The sequence below is a fragment of the Eubalaena glacialis genome, chromosome 3, assembly GCF_028564815.1.
Source record: "Eubalaena glacialis isolate mEubGla1 chromosome 3, mEubGla1.1.hap2.+ XY, whole genome shotgun sequence".
NCBI classification, from domain to species: Eukaryota; Metazoa; Chordata; class Mammalia; order Artiodactyla; family Balaenidae; genus Eubalaena; species Eubalaena glacialis.
In genome coordinates, this window is record NC_083718.1 from 152137974 (window position 1) to 152165605 (window position 27632).

Below are 27632 nucleotides of genomic sequence, written 5' to 3' on the forward strand. Positions count from 1 at the left end.
GCACATCAGTCAGTAGCACCAGGAGCCAGCAGAAGCACCAGTGTAAAATATTTCTTCCACAATCTCGAACGGATATAAGGAGTTACCTGTCCATGGTTGCTTGTGTCTGAGGATACTTTTCACTGAGTCTTTTGCATGGTGTCCTTGAAAAGGTGTTAGTTATGTTTTATCTGTAAAGAGCCAGGAAAAAAGTGGAATTATCGTTAGTCCTCTTTACAATTTCATCACTTGTTCAGTGGTTAGAGCACTTAGACACTACTAGCTTGGCCAGAAGTTAGATGTATACAGTAGAGGTGTACTAAATTCATCCTGGTTTATTTTAATGTAGTGATTAATAAAAAATAGTTCATTTAAGAAAGTGAGAAATCTGAGACAAGTGGTAAACTGGATGGGATGCTGAGACAACAGATTGTACTGTCCTGAGCAAACCAGGGCATATGGGAAACAGCATGGTAATGTGAAAGAGGATGGAGCTTAGAGTGAGACAGTCCTGCATTTAAGTCCAGTCTCCGCCATTTAAAAGCTTGGACAAGTAACCTCTCTAAGACTAGGTGTGTTAGGGTTCTCCAGAAAAACAGAACCAGCAGGACAGACACACACACACACTGATTGATTAATTTTAAGGAATTGGCTCATGTGATTGTGGAGGCTGGCAAGTCCTAAATCCGCAGGGCAGGCTGGAGGCCTAGGGAAGAGTTGATGTCGCAGCTGAGTCTGAAGGCGTTCTGGAGGCAGAATTCCTTCTTCCTTGGGGGGGCATCAGTCATTTCTCTCTTAGGGCTTTCAACTGGCTGGATGAGGCCTACCCACATTATAGAGGATAATCTGCTTTACTCCAAGTTTATGGCTTTAAATGTTAATCACATCTTAAAAAAATACCTTTATAGTAACAGGTAGACTGGTGTTTGACCAAACAACTGGGTAGTTAATGGCTCTTGAATCTGTCCCCTTTTCCATCCTTGTTTTCTTTACTTTTAGCATGGCAGTTGAACAAGTTGTCTTCTATAACACTTTATAATCTTATCTGTAATCCTTATCACCATTCAGAACTCCTTACTATTCTCTTCAAACATAACTGAGATTTCCGTTGATTGCATGCATTTTTGCATGCTGTTACCTTTGTATAGAATCACCCTCTCCTCTTCTCCCTTACACCTCAAATTTCTGTACTGATGTCAACCCTATGAAGCCTTCCTGGACTTCCTTCCTGGTTCCAGAACACTCTTCACATTCATGTACAGGTGAACCTGAGCCTTCAAACATCGATACTCCTAAGCTGCCTTTCAGATGTTCATCAGCTGACCAAGGAACCCTTTGAACTGTGGTATGAATTGAATAGCACTCCCTTCCTGCAAGCATTTCAGATCTGATATCAGTATCATCTTTTTGTTCATTAGTTTGTGTATTCATTTGATTATTTTACTGAAGTGGTGTTTGAATCGTATTCATAGGTACCTTGGGCACTTGGGTAGAGGATGAATGCTTAAGGCTTTGGGCTTTTCAGTTCGTCTTTAACCAAATCATTTCACCCCTAATTTGTTATATGTTGGGTTTCTGAGTAAAATTTTACATGAGGAAAAGAGTTCTGATGTCAAAAATAATTTTAAAATTCTTGTTTTATTTCTTGTCTACCTGATTCTTGGTTATCCATGTGGCTGCCTTTATTCAATTTCCCTTCCTGCCCCCAGAAAGAAACAATACCAAACTTTTTGAAATCAAGGATATTTTAATCGTATTTATCTTTATTTCATATATCTGTTGGATGAATGCAAATATATTAATAGAAGTCATTGAATAGCATTTAATTTCTAATTATTTATTTATTTTAGTTATCAAGTGGGAATCCTCTATATGAAAAATACTATAGACAGGTAAGATGTTTGTTTCTTTGTCTTCTTAGATTGAACATAGAATATACTTTCAACTCCTGATTGTATATATGCAGATTACCATCCAGATGAATAAATTTGACATTTCTTGTTTTCATTTTCTTGTGCTTTAATCTCCTGCTTTGATTAATGCTTTTAACAAGCTCCCAGAAAAATGAAGGAAAGATAATTAAGCCCAAACACTTAATTGTCTTAAATATCTATCTTAAAAATCCATGTGGCATTAGATATATTCATCCAGATATAAACATCCAAATTAATTTATAAGCTAAATAGAAATGACTTTTATGTTGTTTTTAAGACTTATTAAAGTTTAATTTTCATGAAGTTAAAACCATGACTCATACAAATATAAAATGAACATGTGTCAAGGATTTTTTTCAACTCATTAATTATTGGGAGAACCAGTGAGATGTAAAAATGGGAATATGGGGCTTCCCTGGTGGCGCAGTGGTTGAGAATCTGCCTGCCAATGCAGGGGACACGGGTTCAAGCCCTGGTCTGGGAAGAGCCCACATGCCGCGGAGCAACTGGGCCCGTGAGCCACAACTACTGAGCCTGCGCGTCTGGAGCCTGTGCTCCGCAACAAGAGAGGCCACGATAGTGAGAGGCCCGCGCACCGCGATGAAGAGTGGCCCCCGCTTGCCGCAACTGGAGAAAGCCCTCGCACAGAAACGAAGACCTAACACAGCCAAAAATAAATAAATAAATAATTTAAAAAAAAAAAATGGGAATATGAGTTACAGAGATTTATATTCTCTATCAGAGAAAATTAATTTCATTGGTATGGATAGGAATCATTTGCATTGCTATCAGTTTTATATAATTTAACCTCTACCCCTACAGAGTGTAAAGTAGCCGAGTTGATAGAAAGTCAAAGGTGCAAACCATAGATCAGATTATCTAATCTCCTGAAAGTGTAGACAGTCTTATTTGCCCATTTCCCAATATCAGACCATTTTTCTTGATAATCTCTTCACCTTGTGATCATAATTACAGAAAAGGCTGGTCTTATACAAAGAAACTGGATAATCTACGTATTGAAGCAAGTGTTAATGAACCACTATAGGTCTCCTTGTGTGACTTGCAAATTTAAAGCCATACACCTACTATTTAACAACTTCTAAGGCCAGCTGATTAATTTCTGCTTGAAATTTCTAAAGAATCTCAGATTGTACTTTTTAAAGCCTCTGTTATTTATTCTTCTGTTTTAAGGCTAGGATCCAAACTTTAGAAATTCTCTTCTTCATATTTCACATGCAGTATAAATTTGAGTGCATTTACCTCATCTTGAGGTTTCCCATGTCTGCTAAGTTTTCTAGCCTGTTAAGTGACCTTGCTTTACTGCTTGAGTGACTGGGATCTTACAAACATGTTGCAGGCCAGTCTTCTTGCGGGGCCTTTGTAGACATTGGTTGTACATAAAGTCAATCCCTGATCCTTAATAGCGGCTTGTTCTATCTGAATAAAAGAATCATTCTCAAATATGGCCTTGTTTTTGTACAATTGGTTTACTCAACTATAACCTGATAAAAAGGAGAATAAATTGTTATTTAACTTATTTGATAACTATATGGCCATACAAAGTAAGGACATTCAGTTAAAGGATTTGTTTTTGATTTCTGAAGGGTCAGTGAGAATCAAATACCATTGAAAACTATTTCATTCAGTTTACAAAAGCAGAGCCTACTAAATTGAGGGTGGATATAGAGTAAGAAAGGGCTTTTCCACATATCCATTAGAAAATAGAATAGTAAAAATAATACCAACAATATTCCACGTAAATAATCATAATTGAATTTTCCTTAACACTTCATTCAGCCCTGCGTACTTAATTCTTGTTCCCCTGCCTCTTGGGTCAGGAGTCTGCTTTCAAGAGATATATCTACTTCCAGAATGCAGAGTCCTGGAATTTTGACTTGGTCTAACAGTACAGTCTGAAAGTTGTCTAAGTGATGTCAGCCCAGAAGTCTTTACCCAAAAGTCTATATTTTGAAGTGTTAATAGTTCGGAGTATGTGGTATCGTACTTTCCATGAGGCTCTGAGACTGCCTTTCTTTGTTAACAACACAGATTGTGGCCTTTAGCTTATGGCAGAGCCTTTAGGCAGGCATCAGAGTACAACAGAAACTGCCTGTAGATGACAAAGGCTAAATGGCTGTGTTTAATTATTATAATAACCAAAAGAATGGAAGATAGTAAAATTATTTATTGGAATACACTACATAAATATGTCATAAGAGCTTGATCTGGGTTTCCCTTTCCCCTCAGTGCCTCTGTTTCTAGGCTATGGAGGGGTAGTTGTTCCTTTTTTATCCCACCCTGGTCAAGGGGTAGGCAAAGAAAAGGAGTTGTGGAGAATTCTAGAGGCAGAGTTCCCAACCCTTTCTGTACCTCCTTGTTACCCCAAATTTGGATTGGGCAATTCTTTCCTTTTTGCTGAGTGCCCGATTTATCCCATGTTCTAGCACTTGAAAGAAAGGATTTCTCTTTTGCTTCTTTGCTGGGATTGGTCTGTCTGGAATGCTTTGTATATGTTTTAGCAAGCAATTTTTTAACTAAACTGGAAAAACAGCTAGCTCACAAATATCCTCGTATCATGTTACTACTATTCCCATGACTTTTAAAAATTTACTTTTCATTTTTACAAATAGAACTTTACTTTGGGAAATCTCTACGGAAGTGAGAGTCGTTATTTTTTTTGAACTGTTTTTTTGTTCTTGGTGACCTCATTCTGTCTTAAAGGAAAGTCCCCATCAGTTAAAATGATGTGTTTCCCTTAATGTACTTCAGGAACTTAGCAGTTTTTAAAATTTCTTTAAGTTTATACTGCAGTCACTGCTGGTTTTAGAACTGATATTGCTTTGATTTTTTAAAAAAGTGTTGCAGTTTCTTAAGAGTAAGTATAAAAGCAGAAGTTAATTATTTAAAGATATTTGAAAAAAAACAGATAACTGTGCAGCTATTCCCATTTATCAGAAGACCTCTCCAGGAACTATTGCCCTTTTCCTCTATTGCCATTTAAGTTTATTGGAATTTAAATGGCAGCTATAGAAGACTTGGAATCAGAAGACATGTATTAATGTTATGACTCCACTAATCTGTTCTACTTCCTCTGAGCTTCAGGGTTTTTTTTTTGTTTTTTTGTTTTCTTGTTTGTTTTTGTTTTTTAATTTGGCCGCTCTCTGTGGCTTGTGGGATCTATGTTCCCTGACCAGGGATTGAACCGGGGCCCCGGCAGTGAAAGCACTGAGTCCTAGCCACTGGACTGCCAGGGAATTCCCTGAGCTTCAGTTTTATCATGTGTGTAATGGGCATGATAAAAAAAACACTTTGTAGATTGACAGTGCTGTCTAGATGGTACTTTTCTCGTATGGGTCTGCAATATTCCATGGCCTTTGTTAGTCAAAGGATTCCTGTTCCCTTTTTGAAAAAGTCAGTTCCCAAATTACAGGGAGAAAGGCAGGTGAATAATCATAATTGTGTCTTTATGTTTGTTGTCAGCTTATGGTTTGTATCTTTTCAGGTGGATGCGGGCAATACTGGAAGGGTATTGGCTTCTGATGCTGCTGTATTCCTGAAAAAATCAGGACTTCCAGACCTGATACTTGGAAAGGTAGTATTTGTTCATTGTAACTAGATATAATGAATATTTATTAGTGTAGATAAATTGGGTGCAAATTCAGAAAGATAACCATTAAGAAACTTAGAAGTTAGAACTGTCATGGAAGCAGTTACAGTAATGCAGTAGAGGGAATTTCTGGTGTAGTGATTTACCCTCTCGAAAAATAAGGTGTTTTTCAGATTTTTAGAAAACAAATTACTTTTTAGTAGGATGAAATGAGGAAGTAATAGTACATTTGAGTGATGTGGGGAGAAACAGTGCAGGCTGGGAACCTTGCCACCCACTCAGAATTGGCTCTTTCCCTACTTCCTCTATTAGAACTGTCTCTGTGTTTAATATGTGGTAAATAGAGTAGGGGATGAGAGGCTTAGGAAGGAGCGCAAAGAGGTGGAAAAGTCCCTCTCTTGGCTTGATCTCCTTACAAATCCTTATATATGATATTGATATGTATTCAAACCCTGAAAAATAATCATTATTAATAATTTAATTATTCACAAATAAACATTAACTATTTCAGCTTACCCATAAGAAAGAATATCATCTTAATGAGGATCTAAAATCAAGGTAGCATGTTCTAGTAGAAAGTATTGGACTTGGAGTTAGAACCTGGGTTAATAAAAAAGTCATTGGACTGGAAGTTAGAATATGGTCTTCAGTTCTTTCCCTGATGCCTTGGATGTTCTTGAGTAAGTCACTTAACCTCACTGGACCTTAGTATCTTTGTGTAGGGTTGCACTAAGTGATCTTTAAGGTTTCTTTCCACTTTTAATTCTATGATTCTTAAATCTGACTACCAAAGAGCATGAGGTTGTAAATTGCAGGGATTTAATTTATCTTTAAGGTGATTTTTGTTAAAATTTTTTTTTTCTAAATTTCAGATCTGGGATTTAGCTGACACAGATGGCAAAGGTATCCTGAACAAACAAGTAAGATTCAGAGATTGACATGAAAAATTTTTGAGTGATTCAGAATAAAAAATAGTCAGCAATTTTTTGTATTTTTAAACTAAAAATTGGTTTTTACCAAAATTAGGGTTTTGCAAGGGCAAGTGTTATAACAGTGAAAATATTTCCAATCAGTAGGCATTAAAATACCTAATTCCCAAAGGTTAGTGTTAGTTTGGTGACATTTAGTTCTCCTGGAGTGTTGTAGTCTGTTTGGGCTGCTGTAACGAAATATCACAAACTGGTTGACTTGTAAACAGCATAAATTTATTGCTCACAGTTCTGGAGGCTGGAAGTCTGAGATAGGGTGCCAGCATGGTTCTAGTGAGAGCTTTCTTCTAGGTTGCAGACTTCTTCTTTATTCTTACATGGCAGAATGTGCTAGCAATTTCTCTGAATGCTTTTTTGTAAGGCACTTATCCCATTCATGAGGGCTCCATCCTGATGGTTTATGCACTTTCCAGAGGCTGTACCTCCTAATGGCTCTACCATTATTTTTGGGATTTTGAATTTCAATATATGAATTTGGGGGGACACATTCAAACAATAACATGGGATTTATTTTTCTTAGTTATTCAGGGAGACTTTGCTCTTTGTATCTTATTAATTAAGTTTCTTATGTGTACAGGGTTATAAATAAAAGTGGATTTTATTTTATTATTTTTCTTTAAATTTATTTATTTACTTTTGGCTGTGTTGGGTCTTCGTTGCCGTGCGCGGGCTTTCTCTAGTTGGGGCGAGCGGGGGCTACTCTTCATTGCGGCGCACAGGCGTCTCATTGCAGTGGCTTCTCTTGTTGTGGAGCACGCGCTCTAGGCACGCGGGCTTCAGTAGTTGTGGCATGTGGGCTCAGTAGTTGTGGCTCACGGGCTCTAGAGTACTGGCTCAGTAGTTGTGGCGCACGGGCTCAGTTGCTCCGTGGCATGTGGGATCTTCCTGGACCAGGGCTCGAACCCGTGTCCCTTGCATTGCATTGGCAGGCAGATTCTTAACCACTGCGCCACCAGGGAAGTCCAAAAGTGGATTTTATTATTCATGTGTTAAGATGGTATTGTGCATTTGAAGGGAAGCTCTTGGCTAATCAAACCTGAGTACAGTGTATTCTGGTCTAGGTCTTATCTCTGACATATAAACCAAAAAATGGTTTACAAGCCAGAAGTAAACCTTAGACCAGAAATATGTGAAAGTGGTTGTGGGCATTGGACACCATCAGAGAACTTTAAAGTTCTGCTTGTTGGGGATGGATTTCAGAGTTCTACAGGATTAAATTCAAAGCTTGCTACATGCTAATACATTGGCTGAGTACTACTACTCAAAGCTAATTTTCCCTATGGGGATAGCTGAAGCTAACTCAGAAAAGGGATGGAAAAAATTAGATGAGGGGGTCAGAATACCCAGTCTCTTATTTCAGATTCCAAGGTTAGATTGTGGTCCCCATTGGACCCCTGGGCAGAAGGGCCAGTTTGGTACATTGGAGACATTGGAAAACTAAATTCGCATGGACACCCAGGGTGTTCTGTACTCAGTCAGCAAATATTTGTTGAGTACCTGTTTTGAGCCAGGTTTTGGCAATGCAGAGGTGAACGTGACAGGATGTGGTCCCTATCTTCATGAACTTACAGTAAAATAAATTCTTCACTGCTGTTCCTAGACTTTGGATGTTTAGTTTGAGTTGTCTTTGTTATATCCAGGTGGCTGGATTTATGGATCTGCAGTTATAAACTTCGATGTTTGCATTGGAGGAATAGATTTTTGAATTAACATATGAAATTAAGAAAATAAACCAATACTTACTGAGTTTCTATGTGCCAAAAATGATAGTGTTTTCTTCCTATAGTGTGGTTTTAATTTTGTTCCTTAAAATACATTGCAAGGTAGATATTAGCCCCCCTTTTAAAGAGTTTTTTTAAACTTGCCCAAGGCCTCACAACCGGTAGCAGAACTAGAATTCAGTGCAATACTATTTCACTTCAGAGCCCATCCATACTATGGGAGTGGACCTGATACCTAAGAGTAATTGAATTTCATTAGAATGAGAAGAGAAAAAGGGTTATTTAGAGTTCAGCATTTAAAGGATGGGAGGAGACATTGATTTCAACAAAAGATACTTGAAAGGTCAGAGGAGAACTAGGAGAGCTTTATGAAACTATGCCGGTAGAGGAGAGCTTCAGGGAGGATCATAATGCCCAGGCCGCCAAAAGAACAAGTAGGGGGTGTTTCCCTGGTGGCGCAGTGGTTAAGAATCTGCCTGCCAATGCAGGGGACATGGGTTCGAGCCCTGGTCCGGGAAGAGCCCACATGCTGCGGAGCAACTAAGCCCGTGTGCCACAACTACTGGGCCTGCACTCTAGAGCCTGGGAGCCAAAACTACTGAGCCCATGTGACACAACTACTGAGCCCACGCGCCACAACTACTGAAGCCTGTGCGCCTATAGCCCGTGCTCTGCAGCAAGAGAAGACACTGCAATGAGAAGCCTGCGCACCGCAATGAAGAGTAGCCCCTCCTCACCACAACTAGAGAAAGCCTGCGCACAACAATGAAGACCCAGTGCAGCCAAAAATAAATAAATTTAAAAAAAAATTAAAAAAAAAAAAAAAGAACAAGTAGGATGAAGCTTTTTTTTAAAAAATTTATTTTAGAGTCTATTGTATTTGGCAGCTAGGAGTTTATTTGTGACATAGGCAGTTGTTTCTCTAGCTAATGGTAGGAGTTGAAATCAGATTGCATAGAAGCTTGTGTGGTGAATGAAAAGAGAAGGGGTGATCTTGAAATAGCATCTTTTCAAGAAATTTATTAGTGAAGGCAAAGTATTGTATAAACAGACAACGTGCAAGTTTCTAGGAATAGGTTAAGTATTGAGTAAGAAGGTTGTAGGTGAGAACAGATGTGAGAAAAGCAGTAAAGGGTTGATTGCATCAGCAACTGTACTGGAGTATTGACAAGTTGCAAGTAATCATAACTGGAGCAAAGGGTTTTGTTATGCTTATTCTCAGACCTGATTTTAACTCAGAACAGCTGAAAACAAGTTGCTTCAGTGTCATTCCACTAATTAAATTTTGGACCGAGGCTTCAAATGCCAGAAACCCAAGGACCTTTGGGAGAGATTTACAAATATTTTGAAGTCAAGCAGTTATATAATTGTTTTAGATGTTGCATAGTTTTTCTTTGTAGCTTTTCTGGAATAACAGTGACTGAGTCACTTGAATGATTGGTCTAGTGTTAAAATTTATAATCTTAAATCCAGAGACGGCTTTTGATAACCTTTTATTTATTTTCTTCTAGGTGCTATTTTATTCTTGACTTTTTTTCAAGATTCTTTTTCTCACTTAAACTATAAAAATCATTTAACATCTTTAAATATTCTTTGAAACATGATTATTAATTTTGGTATATTTCCAAATATATATATTTATCAGTATATCAGTTTATTTAATTATTTTCCCATTTATATTAATATTTTTTGCTATTTATAATATTAGGAATATCTTTGTACATAGATTCCTTCTTGATTTTAGAGCAAGTGTTTTTCAAGCAAATGTGCTGTTATATTCGCTGCAACATAAAAATCTTGGAGTAGTTGTGAATTGTTTTATATTTTCAGATTAAAGGTATGTGTGTAGATAGATGGATAGATGGATGAATGTTTAGATAGATAATGCTTTTAACATTCATACTTTTCTTTCTCAGGAATTCTTTGTTGCTTTGCGTCTTGTGGCATGTGCCCAGAATGGATTGGAGGTTTCACTGAGTAGTTTGAACCTGGCTGTTCCTCCACCAAGATTTGTAAGAAATGCTTTTAAATTTAAATTGTATTTTAAAAAATGATACCACATGATTTGAAAATTAAAATTTACTATATTAAAAAATTTTTCCCTCAACCCCTATCACTCAGCTACCCGATTTTCTTTCTTATGGCTACTGCTGTTATTAGTTTCTTGTGTATCTTCCAGTTATTATATGTGTATATAAAGACATATAAATACCTATATCCTCAGTTTACATGAATTGTAGCATACTATACACATGATTCTATGCCTTTTTAAATAACTTGATATGTTTCGGAGATCTTTACATAAAAGCTTCCTCATTCTTTTTTACAGCTGGATAGTATTTCCGTGCTTCTGTTTACCTTAATTTATTTAACTTCCTATTGGTAGGCTTTTAGCTTGCTTCCAGTCTTTTATTATTTAAAACATGCTGCAATGAATAATAACCTTGAATCTGTGTCACTTTGCATGTGCAGAAATATATGTGCAACCTCTCAGAAGTGGAATTGCTGTTTCAAAAGTTTGTGCATTGTAATTTTCACATATAATATCTACTTGTCTTCCATAGTGGTTGTATTAGTTCACAGTCCCACCAGCAATTGGTTGAGTGTACTTCTGCTAACATACTGTTGTCAAACTTTTGGTCCTTGCCAATTTGATAGGTGACAAATGGAATGTAGTTTTAATTCGTCCTTTTGGTTTTATGGAGTGAAGTTGAGTAGTTTTTCTCATGCTTATGAGCCATTTACATTGCCTTTATGTGAAATGTCTGTTTGTAACCTTTGTCCATTTTTCTTTGGTTGTTTGTCTTTTCTTATTGAATTCTAGAGCCTTTTTATATATTAGGGAAACAGTTCTTTGTCTATATGAGTTGCAAATATTTTTTCCCAGTTTGCCATTTGTCTTTTGACTTTGTGGTGATTTTTTTTTCCATACAGAAGTCATTGTTTTTAATGTAAATGAATTATTAGGATTTAAGTTTTTTTATGGTTTCTTTGTTCACATTTACATTAGTCCTGATGTAAGGTATGCGTATGGATTCAAATTTATGTTTCTTCAAGATGGCTACCTTTTAGACTTAATACAGTTTATTGAATAATCAATCTTTTCCATACCGATTAGAAATGCCACCTCAATCATGTGCTGAATTCTCATATGTATTTTGGTTTTTTTCTGGATTTTTTCTGTTCATACCCATTGATCTGTTTATCCATATGCTCATCTCACATTGTTTCAATCATCATATTTGGGAATTTATATCTGATAGGGCTAGTCCTCCCCACCCTACTGCTTTTTTTCAGAAGTTTCACGGCTCTTCTTGCTTGTTTTTTTTTTTTTAGTTTTTTATTTATTTATTTATTTTTGGCTGTGTTGAGTCTTCGTTTCTGTGCGAGGGCTTTCTCTACTTGAGGCGAGCGGGGGCCACTCTTCATCGCAGTGCACGGGCCTCTCACTATCGCGGCCTCTCTTGTTGCGGAGCACAGGCTCCAGACGCGCAGGCTCAGTAGTTGTGGCTCACGGGCCTAGTTGCTCCGCGGCATGTGGGATCTTCCCAGACCAGGGCTCGAACCCGTGTCCCCTGTATTGGCAGGCAGATTCTCAACCACTGCGCCACCAGGGAAACCCCCCTTCTTGCTTGTTTTTAAATTCAGTATTTTAGTATTTGGTCTGAGTATTATGAATTTAACTTCAGTTTTGAGAATTTCTGTACTTTGAAGTTTAGTTGTGGAGTCAGAGGGTTAATTTAGGGATTTGTTGCCTAACTATACTATTACAAAAAATTTTCAAACATATTCATCTGTCTCTACAAGCAAATAAACATAATAACTTGGACATGGTGTTGATAGGTTCATGTACTTGTAACTTAGAAGTCTTAAGTTGAGTTCTTGTTCCAGTCAGCTTTCCTTAAATAGTGTAGGGAAAAAGTGATCAGTTAACAGGGCCATAAACATTTTTGTTACATTCAGATATCTTTATCTTGATTTCAGTTGTAATAGGATTTCTTCTATAAGACTTAACATGTTTTAGTTAGTGCTCCACAGTCATTTAGTCATTTATTAGCTCCACTAACTCAGCTTACTCAGTTTTTGTTTCATTTGTACTCAGATGAAGGTCTAATAGAGTTAATGTAAAATAGTGTCCTTTTTGCATTGAGATCCAACATTTTGTCTGAGTATTTTTAAATCCAAAGATTATTTTCTCTTCATTGTTTATTGATGTGAGGATTTCAGCCCTTCATGTGCTATATTTTGCTTTTTAGCATGATACCAGTAGTCCTTTGCTAATCAGCAGAACTTCTGCAGCTGAGCTCCCATGGGCTGTAAAAGTAAGTAAACTTTGTAACTGTTCTCTCTTTTACTTCACTTTACTTCCTACATACATAATCCTTTCCCCCTACTTCCAAAATATATTGCAGTCTGCATTAGACTTTCATTTTTTACTGTGGAGGAAATACTGGTACTAGAAATTGCTTGAGGGATGTTACAGCTCTGTCAGTCATTTTACGACAGTTAGTATTGGCTTAATCTCATTTCTGTTATAGTGTAAACTAAAAATAGTGATCTCATAATCTTGTATTAACTAAAATATTTGATGAATAGGTAGTTTACCACACTGGTACTATTTCTTGTTTGAAAAGTTCTACTTAACTAGATATTCTCTTTATGACTCTAAAACACTTCTTTATGAAATCTTTTTCTAAAATGGGTATTTTGCATTACAGTTATTTGGAGGCACCAAAATGGTTATAGCTATCTTATCAAATTTTAAAAATCGTAATTTTAAAATAGAATATAACAGATCAAATAACCTGTAATAGATGTGTACAGTTTTGTCAGAAAACCATTTTCGTTTGTATGCCTGTGTATGCTTGTATGCTATTAACTTTAAAAAGTGTAAGGATCTGGCCTTGACTTGGAAAATCATGAACAATAGTTTTTTATGTTATACAAATAACTTCCTGGGATTTTAGAAAATACCTTGTTATTGATAAAAGAAATCTTGCTTTGGGAAAAATGGGAGAAACTTGATGTCTATTTCTGTGGCAATGATTTCCTTTTTTTTTTTTTTTTAAATTTGTTTGAGTTTGAAATGTAACTAAATACCATGTTTAGAAAGTCATAGAATGTCACTAATTAGCTGTGTGTTCTTACAAAAGTTACTGTTTTGCTTTGGATCTGTTTGAGTGAGAGGGTTGGACTAGATGCTCTTCTCAAAGCCCTTTGATCACTAAAATCTTTTGATTTTAACCTAACAGTAGAAAGGCAAAGATAGTATTCCAGCTACAAAAGGGATGGAGGGGATTCTAGACTTTTGAGTGGAGTAACTTTTAAATTATTATTTACTATAATATATTTTGATGAAAGTGAAAAATGTTTTTTAAATGATAGTTTTAAAAATGTTGTCTATTCTTTGAGGACTCGATTTTTAAAACTGCAGTTAAATTCCTTTCACCATTATTTGACTTTGATCTTTTTTGTATTATAGTCTGAAGATAAGGCCAAATATGATGCAATTTTTGATAGTTTAAGCCCAGTGAATGGATTTCTGTCTGGTGATAAAGTGAAACCAGTGTTGCTCAACTCTAAGTTACCTGTGGATATTCTTGGAAGAGTAAGATATTAAATTCTAAATGTAACTTTTATGTGTTTTAATTTTTTATCTACCAGGAACACTTAAAACTACATAGATCTTATTTTGAAGTTGTATTATAGAATTTTTTGTGTTTTGACTTAATATATAAAATTACTGCCAATTTATTTCTTTCTTTGGTTATTCCCTCTAACATATGAGTGTTTGAAATTAGCTATATATAATCCTTTTAGGTAGGTCCTTTTTTCTTTGAGCTGTGTGCTCTGACCTCCGAATTCCTTGATTTATTTTCCAGAGACCATCAGTATTGTGCATCTGCCATTTACTCTGTGGCTGTATCATACAGCCTGGTTAAAGCAATAGTTTCATCTCTGAAATCATAAATTCTACTCTCTGAAGAGAACTTCTTGTCTTTCTAGATTTCTTTGCTAGATACTTGCAAGACTAATTCTTTGACCTCATCAAGACCTTTATTTTTATTAATTTAAAAATTTATTTATTTTTGGGTGCGTTGGGTCTTTGCTGCTGCTTGCGAGCTTTCTCTAGTTGTGGTGAGCGGGGTCTACTCTTCGTTGCAGTGCACGGGCTTCTCATTGCGGTGGCTTCTCTTGTTGTGGAGCATGGGCTCTGGGCACGCGGGGTTCAGTAGTTGCAGCACATGGGCTCAGTAGTTGTGGCTCAAGGGCTCTAGAGCGCAGGCTCAGTAGTTGTGGTGCACAGGCTTAGTTGCTCTGTGGCATGTGGGATCTTCCAGAACCAGGGCTCGAACCCGTATCCCCTGCATTGGCAGGCGGATTCTTAACCACTGCGCCACCAAGAAGCCCGACCTTTAAATCAGACTCTTTTATTTTCCCATCTTTTGAATTTACTGTTTTCCTCATCCGTCTTGGATTTTTTTGGTCCACTGTTTCATGTCAGTATCCTTAGCTTCCTTTGCCATGTTTTCTAACTTTTCTCCTGCCTGGTGAAAATCCAACCTTGCATGAAGCTAATTATCTGCCTTCTCTCTGGTTGCATTCAGACTACTGAGAAAGTCTAATAAGATTGGTATCATCATAATTTCATGATCTTCAGCTGGGTTTTCCATACTGCAGCCACTCTTGTGCTGTTTCCATCATGATTTCTCAATACCCCTCTTTATATTTCAAACCTTATCTACTCTCATTAAACCTCTAGTCCTTTCTTTAATTCCTTGCTTAGTCAGACTACATGGGGTCAAATCCTGGTTACACCATTTCTTAACTGTATGACCTTGGGCAAATCATTAGAAAACCATGTCTCAGTTTTCTAATCTTTAAAATTAGCATGGTTCCCAGTTTGTAGGGTTATACAAATTAAATGTGATAATGTATATAAAGTACCTAGCACAGTGCTTGGTACATACTCTTTGAATGCTAGCTGCCATGATCATGATGATAACGACTCGCCACCACAACACCAGTACTACTGGATCAGTGTTGTATAGTTTAGGTGCTCAATAAATATAATAAATATTAATTTAAAAGCTATTTTCTAATATTGCTTTTCATTAATTATTTTTCTATTGTGTGATCTGTGTGAGATTTCTAAACTATAAATATAATCTTGTTATTTTTTACTTAAAAGTTACCCTCTTAGGTAGCTTCCCATTGCATTTAGGAAAAAGTCTAAACTCCAAAGCATTCAGTGACCAGGCACTTGCTTATTTTCACTCCTGTCACTTACCAGTATACCTTCTCTTACTGTCCCAAGTAAAATTTTGTTGAATATCTTAAATACCTTCATTTCAAGGATTTAACATAGTTTATAGCTGGTCTAAAGCTATGGATTCTACTCTAGAGTTAGACCAAATATACCAGGGCCTTTTAGATTTTATATTTATTTTGTATGCCCTGGACATTAGTTGGCTAATGATTAATAATACAGTGTTCATTGGACACTTATTTCAGATGATTAGAGATTCTGTATTATAGGGAAAACAATAATGGACTTGGTTGGAAGTCTTCACATTGAAAACTGATTCTGTTACGTAATAATAGTTGCATGATCCTAGATAAGTCATGTAGTCTCAGGTCTAAAACAGGTTTTATAGTACCACATGGAGTTGTTGCATGAATTAACTGAGATGTTGTTTTTGAAAAAGCATTATAGTTGTTTAAAGTACTGTGTTACATAATTGTTTTCTTACTTGAGAGGAACAAAATATTTTCTTTAAAAATTTGCAAAGGAATTCCTGTTTAAAAATACTTGGTATTAAGAATTATTATTTCTTTTTACAGTAATGTTAATATAGCATATAATAGTGATTTAATAAAATGGTCAGCATAATTGAAATTTCTCAGAGAAATAGATGTTATAATGTTTAGGCAAAACTTTTTCCTCCATTTAGGTATTGGATGTATACAGTTAGCACGTGAAATGACAGAATGTTAATCTTTCCTAATTCTTTTCTTTTTAAGGTTTGGGAGTTGAGTGATATTGACCACGATGGAATGCTTGACAGAGATGAGTTTGCAGTTGTAAGTAACATAATGCTTTTGAAATCTTAAACATCTTAATGGTTTTCTCAAGTGAAAATTTCCCCTTTTTGTTTATCTTTAGAGGCAAACTACATTTCTCTTAAAATTGATTGTATGACTGTATTTACCTAGAATTTATAGGTAGTCAATAAATATTATTAAACAAATGGATAATGAATGTTTTTGCCATCTTCATTTTATTTGACTTTAAGGTACATAAGAATACATGCTTTGGATAATGTACTCTAAAGATGCTGAGTATAATCTTTTGAATCCCAACGTGACCAGGCATCTCAGTACCTACTTCTGCTGTGGAATGACTTTACTTCAAATGTATCCCTGAATTTTCACATTTATTTGATTAAAGGAAAAGATGAATAACATAATAGTTTCACGTCATTTATGAAGGCAGAGAAAGTTTTGACATCTTATCTGAAGACATGTTATCCTTAGTAATTGGTTAGTTAATTCCGCACAGAGTTGTTTTCATGGCTTCCATAAAGGTTAGATAGAACTCTGCTGTGAACTCATGAATGGTAAATCTCTAATCCCCCCTTGAATCTCTTATTTGGAAATTAATCTTTTCAAATTTTCTCTGTTTTGCTAAGAAATTGTCCATTTCTTTGACTTTCAGATTTGCCACAGATTTGCACTATTCTTTAATCTCTTCTGGGTTTATGGTTGGGTTCCTTTCTGTTTCCAGATCTTATGTATTTTTGCTTCTTCTCATTCTTTGTTTAATTGGATTTTTTCTGGCCTATTGGTCTTTTAAAAGAGCCATCTTTTGGATTTATTTATCTTTTCTATTTTTTGACTTTCTATTTCATTCTTTTCCACTTTTATCTCAATTCCTTCTTTCCAGTTTGTTTTGATTTACTTTTTAATACATTTCTGAAGATAAGTACTAAGTCCCTTTGTTTTTTATCATCTTTAATATTGAAAACATTTAAAGGACGTATTTTCCTCTAAATACAGATTTAGCTGGATTCCATAGATATTGGTACAAAGTGTTCTCCTTTTCACTCCTTTTTAGATAATTTTTAAATTTTCCTTGGTCATCTATTTAGGAATATGCTTTTTAATTTCATAGTAGTTAAGTTTGTTTGGTTTTTGTTACCTTTGTATATACTTCCAGCTTGATTAGATTTTGGCTGGTGAATGTGGTCTTTAAAATTTTGTTAAGGTTTTCTTTGTTGCCAAGGTTGCAACCTGTTTTTACATGTGTTTCCTGGATATGTCAACATTTCTGTTCAGAAGATATTAGACTTCTGTAAATCCATTTTACTGATTTTATTGACTACACTTCAGTTTCTCTTTGTCCTTACTTTTCTTTTTTTTGGCCCTTTCATAAATTTTATTCTGTTTATATCCTAGGAGTGAAACAAAATAGGCAGAGCACATTTTATCACATTTGAAAAAATATATACAGAAATAGAAATTTTTTTCCTTATAAAGACAAAAATTAAAAATTTCAAAGGAGCATTTGTATAAGCATAGTTAAGCTAGGTAGACAATAGCATTATCTTCATTTGATAAAACAGTAGTATTTCCTAAGGTAAGTGAGTAAACACAGTTTGTCTTATGCCCTGAAGCCTTCTCCTAGGCAACTTTTTTTTTTTGTAATGAAAGTAAATTTTCATTAAAAGAATAATTTAAGAATAAACACACATTTGTAGGAAATTACTACTTCAAAAATTAATGAACATCCATATACCTTCTCCTAGATTTACTAATTTTAACCATTTTGCCACGTTTGATTTCCTTCTATGTGCGTTCCTCAGAAATTTTTTCCAACTTTATCCTGCTTAGTGCCTTTAATTTTGAATTCCAGCTTGTGTGATGTTAGTACTGCTTCTGCTCTCTTTTTTTTTGGATAACTTGATATTTCTTTTTTTTTTTAAAGATTTATTTATTGATTGATTGCTATGTTGGGTCTTCGTTTCTGTGCTAAGGCTTTCTCTAGTTGGAGCAAGTGGGGGCCACTCTTCATCGCAGTGCGCGGGCCTGCGCGGGCCTCTCACTATCGTGGCTTCTCTTGTTGCGGAGCACAGGCTCCAGACGCGCAGGCTCAGTAGTTGTGGCTCACGGGCCTAGTTGCTGCGCGGCATGTGGGATCTTCCCAGACCAGGGCTCGAACCCGTGTCCCCTGCATTGGCAGGCAGATTCTCAACCACTGCGCCACCAGGGAAGCCCTACTTGATATTTCTTATGCTTAAAATGTATCTCTTAAAAATGTCACTGCTGATTTTAATTTTTTACCTAATTTGACAGTTTTTGTCTTTTAAGATAATGAGCTGTGTATTGATTTTATTCCCCCTACCAGATCCTATTTATTTTACATTATTATTTTCTCTTTTTTCCTCTTCCTTATTGTTGCTAGTTATCAAGTTGTGATTCATTCATTTCCCCCCTCTAATTAATTTGGAAATTCTGTTATAATGTCTATTCCATTAATGGTTAATACACCCTTCCTTGTACTTACCATACTTATTGCTCCAGTATTTGAAAAAAAAATTGTTAGCCCTCATTCAAGTAAAATAAGACCTTTAGATTATTTTCACTTCTTTCTCCTTCGCCTCCCAACCCCAGAAGATTTTAGAACATTTTTTGTAACTAAAATTCTAGATTTTACTCAGTTAATTTAATTCTTTTGGTTCTAGGATTTCCTTTGTCAATTTTAATTTAATTTCCTTTTGTCAGTATTAATAGTCTCACTAGCATTCTTCTGGTAGAATTTGCCTGATAAATCTTTTTCCATCTTTTTACTTTCGTGACTGAGGCAATATAGTCCACACTATTTTAAAAAATTATAATTACTACAACATAGCCAATGTAACTGAGCCTGCAAGTCATTGATCTTTATTTATAAGCATCAGTATTTTTAAAAACTGAATTTTAAGGGTTTCTTTGAAAATTGAAGTAATTTTTTAAATGCTTTTGCAACAGTAGAATAACTAAACTCTATAAACATTTTAAATTATGTTCCTAAATAAGTAAAGCTAATGTACTTATTCATATGATCAGTTCTTTTGGATTATGACAATTTAAACTTTGTCAGTTTTTGGTTTGTTGAAGTATAACAGTATTTTTTCCTTTCTTGTTATGTATTATTTTACTAATTAGTCAAAACTATTGAACATGAGAGTATTTATGCTTAAGATTTAACTCTAAAATTCTTACCCATTTAAAAAAAAATTTATTTATTTATTTGGCTTGTGGGGTCTTAGTTTCAGTGTGCGGGATCTTCATTGTGGCATGCGGAGTCTTTCATTGTGGCATGTGGAGTCTTTCATTGTGGCGCGCGGGCTCTTTGTTCCAGTACGTGGACTTCTCTCTAGTTGTGGCATGTGGGCTCAGCAGTTGCACTCATGGGCTCTCTAGTTGTGGCGCACGGGCTCTCTAGTTGCGGCGTGCAGGCACCAGAGCGCGCAGGCTCAGTAGTTGTGGCATGTGGGCTCTCTAGTTGTGGCACATGAGCTCTAGAGCTCATGGGCTTAGTTGTCGTGGCACGTGAGCTTAGTTGTCCCACGGCATGTGGGATCTTAGTGGGATTGAACCTGCGTCCCCTGCATTGGGCAGGTGGATTCTTAACTACTGGACCACCAGGGAAGTCCTCTTACCCATTTTCTTTTAATATTTATTTATTTATTTGGCTGTGCTGGGTCTTAGTTGTGCCACATGGGATCTTCATTGCTGCATGTGTGGTCGTTGTTGCGGCACGTGGGATCTTTAGTTGTGGCACGTGGGCTCTTAGTTGCGGCATGCGGGATGTTTTTAGTTGTGACATGTGGGATCTTTAGTTGCGGCATGTGAACTCTTCGTTGCGGCATGTGAACTTCGTTGCGGCGTGTGACCAGGAATTGGGCCCCCTGCATTGTGAGCATGGAGTCTTAAGCACTGGACCACCAGGGAAGTCCCCCCATTTTCCTTTAGATAAAATGGTGCTTTATGTTTGTTTTAAAGATCCAGTATCTGCTCTGTGTTTATTATATTTTATTTATTTATTTATTTATTTAATTTATTTATTTTATTTATTTATTTTTGGCTGCGTTGGGTCTTCGTTGCTGCGCACGGGCTTTCTCTAGTTGCGGAGAGTGGGGGCTACTCTTCGTTGCGGTGAGCGGGCTTCTCATTGCGGTGGCTTCTCTTGTTGCAGAGCACGGGCTCTAGGCATGTGGGCTTCAGTAGTTGTGGCACGCGGGCTCAGTAGTTGTGGCTCGCGGGCTCTAGAGCGCAGGCTCAGTAGTTGTGGCGCACGGGCTTCATTGCTCCGTAGCATGTGGGATCTTCCCGGACCAGGGCTCGAACCCGTGTCCCCTGCGTTGGCAGGCGGATTCCTGACCACCGCACCACTAGGGAAACCCAAGGGTGCTTTATGTTTGTTTTAAAGATCCAGTATCTGCTCTGTGTTTATTATATTTTATTTTTTAAAAAATTTTTATTGAAGGATTTCCCTGGTGGTCCAGTGGCTAAGACTCCATGCTCCCAATGCAGGGGGCCTGGGTTTGATCCCTGGTCAGGGAACTAGATCCCACATGCCACAAGTAAGAGTTCACATGCCTCAACTAAGAGTTCGCATGCTGCAACTAAAGATCCCACATGCCACAACTAAAGATCCCGCATGCCGCAACGGAGATCCCACACTGGCAACGAAGATCCCACGGGCCGCAACTAAGACCCGGCGCAGCCAAATAAATAAATAACTAAATATTAAAAAAGTATTTTTTATTGAAATCTAGTTGATTTACAATGTTGTGTTAGTTTCAGGTGTACAGCAATGTGATTCAGTTATACATATATATATATAAATATATATATATTTTTTCAACATTCTCTTCCATTATAGGTTATTACAAGATATTGAATATAGTTCCCTATGCTATACAGTAGGTCCTTGTTGGTTATCTATTTTATATATAGTAGTACATATATTTTAATCCCAAACTCCTAATTTATACCCCCGCCTTTGGTAACCATAAGTTTGTTTTCTATGTCTGTGAGTCTGTTTCTGTTTTGTAAATAAGTTCATTTGTATCATTTTTTTAGATTCCAGATATAAGTGATATCATATGATATTTGTATTTGTCTAACTTACTTCACTTAGTATGATAATCTCTAGGTCCATCTGTGTCACTGCAAATGGTATCATTTCATTCTTTTTTTATGGCTGAATAATATTCCACTGTATATGTACACCACATCTTCCTTATCCATTCATGTCAATAGACACTGAGGTTGCTTCCATGTCTTGGCTATTTCAAATAGTGCTGCAGTGAACATTGGGGTGCACTCATCTTTTCAAATTATGTTTTTCTCCAGATATGTGCCCAGTAGTGGGATTGTAGGATCATATGGTAGCTCTATTTTTAGTTTTTAAGGAACCTCCATACTGTTCTCTGTAATGGCTGTACCAGTTTACATTTCCACAAACAGTGTAGGAGGGTTCTTTTTTCTCCACATCCTCTCCAGCATTTTTTATTTGTAGACTTTTTGTTGTTGGCCATTACGCCCAGTGTGAGGTGATACCTCATTGTAGTTTTCATTTGCATTTCTCTAATAATTAGCGATGTTGAGCATCTTTAAATGTGCCTTTTGGCCATTTGTATGTCTTCTTTGGAGAAATGTCTATTTATGTCTTCTACTCATTTTCTGATTGGGTTGTTTTTTTTTTGATATTGAGCTATATGAACTGTTTGTATATTTTAGAGATTAATCCCTTGTTGGTCACATTGTTTGCAAATATTTTCTCTTATTCCATAGGTTGTCTTTTTGTTTCTGGTTTCCTTTGCTGTGCAAAAGCTTTTAAGTTTCATTAGGTCCCATTTGTTTATTTTTGTTTTTATTTCCATTACTCCAGAAGACGGATCCAACAAGATACTGCTGCGATTTGTGTCAGAGTGTTCTGCCTATGTTTTCCCCTAGTAGTTTTATGGTTTCAGGTCTTACATTTAGTTCTTTAATCCATTTTGAGTTTATTTTTGTGTGTGGTATAGTGTTAGAGAATGTTCTGATTTTTAAAAAAATTTAATTTATTTATGTCTGTGTCGGGTCTTCATTGCAGCACGTGGGCTTCTCTCTAGTTGTGGTGCGTGGGCTTCTCTCTAGTTGCAGCATGTGAGCTTTTTTCTAGTTGTGGTGTGTGGGTTTTCTCTCTCTAGTGGCGTGAGGGCTCCAGAGTCCGTGGGCTCTGTAGTTTGCGGCATGCAGGCTCTCTTGTTGAGGCACATGAGCTCAGTAGTTGTGGTGCGTGGGCTTAGTTGCCCTGCGACATGTGGGATCTTAGTCCCCGACCAAGAATCGAACCTGTGTCCCCTGCCTTGGAAGGTGGATTCTTTACCACTGGACCACCAGGGAAGTCCTGAGAATGTTTTAATTTCATTCTTTTATTTGTAGGTGTCCAGTTTTCCCAGCACCACTTATTGAAGAGACTGTCTTTTCTCCATTGCATATTCTTGCCTCCTTTGTTGTAGATTAGCTGACCGTATGTGTATGGGTTTATTTCTGGGCTTTCTACCCTGTTCCATTGATCTATATTTCTGTTTTTTGTGCCAGTACCATACCGTTTTGATTGCTGTAGCTTTGTTGTATAGTCCAAACTCAGGGAGCCTGGTTCCTCCAGCTTCGTTTTTCTTTCTCAAGATTGCTTTGGCTATTTGGGGTCTTTTGTATTTCCATATAAATTAAAAAATTTTTTTGTTCTAGTTCTGTAAAAAATGCCTTTGGTGATTTGATAGGGATTGCGTTGAATCTGTAGATTGCCTTGGGTAGTACAGTCATTTTAACAATATTGATTCTTCCAATCCAAGAACATGGTATATCTTTCCATATATTTGTGTCATCTTTGATTTCTTTCATCAGATACTTACAGTTTTTGGATTACAGGTTTTTTGCCTCCTTAAGTAGGTTTATTCCTGGTATTTTATTCTTTTTGATGCAATAGTAAATGGAATTGTTTCCTTAATTTCTCTTTCTGACCTTCCTTTGTTAGTGTACAGAAATGCAATGGATTCCTGTGTATTAATTTTGTATCCTGCACCTTTACTGAATTCACTGATGAGCGGTAGTAGTTTTCTGGTAGTGTCTTTAGGATTTTTCTATGATAAATGTATGATATGTATGATATGTCATCTGCAAACAGTGACAGTTTTACTACTTCTTTTCCAGTTTGAATTCCTTTTATTTCTTTTTCTTTTCTGATTGCTGTGGCTAGGACTTCCAAAACTGTGTTGAATAACAGTGGTGAGAGTGGACATCCTTGTCTTTTTCCTGATCTTAGAGGAAATGCTTTCAGCTTTTCACCATTGAGTGTGATGTTGCCTGTGAATTTGTCATATATGGCCTTTATTATGTTGAGGTAGGTCCCTGCTATGCCCACTTTCTGGAGAGTTTTTATCATAAATGGATGTTGAATTTTGTCAAAAGCTATTTTGGCATCTATTAAGCTGCTCATATGGTTTTTAGTCTTCCATTTGTTAATGTGGTGTATCACACTGATTGATTTGTGTATATTGAAAAATCCTTGCATCCCTGGGATAAATCCCACTTCATCATGGTATATGATCCTTTTAATGTATTGTTGGATTTGGTTTAATAGTATTTTGTTGAGGATTTTTGTGTTCATCAGTGATATTGGCCTGTAATTTTCTTTTATTATTTATTTATTTATTATTTTGGCTGCTCCAGGTCTTAGTTGCAGCATGTGGAATTTTCATTGCAGCATGCGGGCTTCTTAGTTGTGGCATGCGGACTCTCAGTTGCAGCATGCAGACTTCTTAGTTGCGGCATGCGAACTCTTAGTTGTAGCATGCATGCGGGATCTAGTTCCCTGACCAGGGATCGAACCTGGGCCCCCTGCATTGGGAGCATGGAGTCTTACCCACTGGACCACAAGGCAAGTCATGTAATTTTCTTTCTTTGTGGTATCTTTGTCTGGTTTAGGTATCAGGGTGATGGTGGTCTCATAGAATGAGTTTGAAAGTGTTCCTTCCTCTGCAATTTTTCGAATAGTTTCAGAAGGATAGGTGTTAACTCTTCTTTGAATTTTTGATAGAATTCACCTATGAAGCTATCTGGTCTTGGACTTTAGTTTTTTGGGAGTGTTTCAATCACAGATTCAGTTTCAGTACTTGTATTTGGTCTGTTCATATTTTCTATTTCTTCCTGGTTCAGTCTTTGGAGATTGTACCTTTCTAAGAATTTGTCCATTTCTTCTAGGTTGTCCATTTTATTGGCATAGAGTTGCTTGTAGTAGTCTTTTATGGTCCTTTGTATTTCTGTGTTGCCTGTTGTAATTTGTCTTGTTTCATTTCTAATTTTATTGATTTGTGCCCTGTTCCTTTTTTTCTTGATGAGTCTGGCTAAAGTTTTATCAATTTTGTTTATGTTTTCAAAGAACTAGGTTTTAGTTCTGTTGATCTTTTTTTTTTTTTTTCTTTTGGTCTCTATTTCATTTATTTCTTCTCTGATCTTTATGATTTCTTTCCTTCTACTAACTTTGGGTTTTGTTTGTTCTGATTTCTCTAGTTGCTTTAGGTGTAAGGTTAGGTTGTTTATTTGAGATTTTTCTTGTTTCCTGAGGTAAGCTTGTATTGCTGTAGACTTCTCTCATAGAACTGCCTTTGCTGCATCCGATAGGTTTTAGATCGTCATGTTTTCATTTTCATTTGTTTCTAGATATTTTATTTCCTCTTTGTTTTCTTCAGTGATCCGTTGGTTGTTTAGTAGCATACTGTTTAGCCTCCACGTGTTTGTGTTTTTTGCAGTTTTTTTCTTGTAGTTGATTTCTAATCTCATGGGGTTGTGATTGGAAAGATGCTTGATACAATTTCAGTTTTCTTAAATTTACCAAGGCTTGCTTTGCAGCCCAGGATGCGATCTATCCTGGAGAATGTTCCATGCGCACTTGAGAAGAAATTGTAATCTGCTGTTTTTGGATGGAATGTCCTATAAATATCAATTAAATCTATCTGGTCTATTGTGTCATTTAAAGCTTCTGTTTCCTTATTTATTTTCATTTTGGATGATACGTCCATTGGTGTAAGTGAGGTGTTAAAGTCCCCCACTATTATTGTGTTACTGTCAATTTCCTCTTTTATAGCTGTTAGCAGTTGCCTTATGTATTGAGGTGCTCCTATGTGGGGTGCATATATATTTATAATTGTTATATCTTCTTCTTGGATTGATCCCTTGATCATTATGTAGTGTCCTTCCTTGTCTCTTGTAACATTCTTTATTTTAAAGTCTATTTTGTCTGTTTTGAGTATTGCTACTCCAGCTTTCCTCTGATTCCCATTTACAGGGAATACCTTTTTTATCCTCTCACTTTCAGTCTGTATGTGTCTGTAGATCTGAAGTGGGTCTCTTGTAGATAGCATATATTTGGGTCTTGTTTTTGTGTCCATTCAGCCAGTCTTTGTCTTTTGGTTGGAGCTTTTAATCCATTTTCATTTAAGGTAATTATTGATATGTATGTTCTTACTGCCATTTTGTTAATTGTTTTGGGTTTGTCTTTGTAGGTCTTTTTTCTGCCTTTCCTCTTTTGTTTTCATCTCTCTTGTGATTTGATGACTTTCCTTAGTGTTGTGCTTGGATTCCTTTTTTCTTACATGTGTGTATATTTATTATAGATTTTTGGTTTGTGGTTACCATGAGGATTCGGTATAGCAGTCTATATATATTTCCATGATTGTTTTAAGTTGCTGATCTTTTTATTTCAAGTGCATTTCAGATATCCTGCTTTTGTATTCTCCTCTTCTCGCGATTTTTGTTTTAGATATCATATTTGTGTGTGGATGATTTCCTACCTTTACTGTAGGTTTGCTTTAACCAGTGAGCTTTCCCATTTTGTAATTTTCTTGTTTCTCATTTTGGCCTTTTCTTTTCCACCTAGAGAAGTTCCTTTAGCATTTTTCATAAAGCTGGTTTGGTGGTGCTGAATTCTTTTAGCTTTCGCTTGTCTGTAAAGCTTTTGACTTCTCCATCAAATCTGAAAAAGAGCCTTGCTGGGTAGAGTATTCTCAGTTGTAGGTTTTTCTTTTTCATCACTTTAAAGGTATCATGCCACTCCCTTCTGGGCTGCAGAATTTCTGCTGAAAAGTCAGCTGATAACCTTATGGGGATTCCCTTGTATGTTATTTGTTGCTTTTCACTTGTTGCTTTTAATATTTTTTCTTTCTCTTTAATTTTTGTCAATTTGATTACTGTGTGTCTTGGCATGTTCCTCCTTGGGTTGATGCTGTATGGTACTCTCTGCGCTTCCTGGACTTGGGAGACTGCCTCCTTTCCCATGTTAGGAAAGTTTTCGCTATTATCTCTTCAGGTATCTTCTCAGGCCCTTTCTCTCTCTTCTCCTTCTGGGACCCCTATAATGTTAATGTTGGTGCATTTGATGTTGTCCCAGAGGTCTCTTAAATTGTTCTCGTTTCTTTTCAGACTTTTTTCTTTATTCTGTTCTGTGGCAGTGATTTCCAGCACCCTGTCTTCCAGCTCCCTTATCCATTCTTTTGCCTCATTTATTCTTCTGTTGATTCCTTCTAGTTTATTTTTTATTTCAATTATTGTATTCTTCAACTGTGGTTGTTCTTTATTTTTTCTAATTCTTTGTTAAAAACTTCTTTTAACTTCTCACTTTGTGCATGCATTCTTCTCCTGAGTTCTTGGATCATCTTTACGATCATTGCTCTGAACTCTTTCTTGGGTAGATTGCCTATCTCCACGTCACTTAGTTGTTTTTCTGGGGTTTTGTTCCTTTGTCTGGAACATATTCCTCTGCCATCTCATTTTGTCTAAGGTTCTATTTGTATTTTTATGTATGTGGAAGGTTAGTTATGTTTCTTGACCTTGGAGAAGTGGCCCTCTGTAGGGGAGGTCCTATGTGTCCCAGCAGTACACCCCCCTCTCATCACCCAATGACCAGGGACCAGCTGGTCCCAGGGTAGGTTCTGACCTTTGTTTGCAGGCTGAGTTCCACAGGCACTGGGACTGTATATTTCTTGCTTCTGGTGGGCAGGGCCATGTCAAGGGGTGTGTTTGGAGGTGGCTGTGGTCTCAGGAAGCCTTTAGGCAGCCTGTCTGTTGATGGGTGGGACTGTGTTCCTGCCCTGTTGGTTGTTTGGCCTGAGGCATCCCAGCATAGGAACCTATAGGCTGTTGGGTGGGGCCAGGTCTTGGTGTTAATGTCCCAAGTAAGATGTCAGCCTTCACTCCTGGGTATGTTCGCCACCAGCTTTGATGTCCCAAGAGAGAGTCATAGCCACCACCCACCTCTGCAGGAGACCATCCAAGACCAACAGGTAGGTCTGGCCTAGGCTCCTATGAA

General features: G+C 36.7%; 1 protein-coding gene across 3 annotated transcripts in view; it reads left to right on the forward strand.

Annotated features, from left to right (window-relative positions):
- Positions 1-27632, forward strand: part of EPS15 (epidermal growth factor receptor pathway substrate 15) — a 158161-nt gene that overhangs the window by 29444 nt on the left and 101085 nt on the right. For all 3 annotated transcript variants that reach the window (XM_061184235.1, XM_061184237.1, XM_061184238.1), the window contains exons 2-8: positions 1830-1871; positions 5416-5505; positions 6393-6440; positions 10147-10242; positions 12487-12552; positions 13713-13838; positions 16256-16315. In XM_061184235.1, the coding sequence (XP_061040218.1) occupies positions 1830-1871; positions 5416-5505; positions 6393-6440; positions 10147-10242; positions 12487-12552; positions 13713-13838; positions 16256-16315 (528 nt within the window). The remainder of the gene's footprint in view (positions 1-1829; positions 1872-5415; positions 5506-6392; positions 6441-10146; positions 10243-12486; positions 12553-13712; positions 13839-16255; positions 16316-27632) is intronic.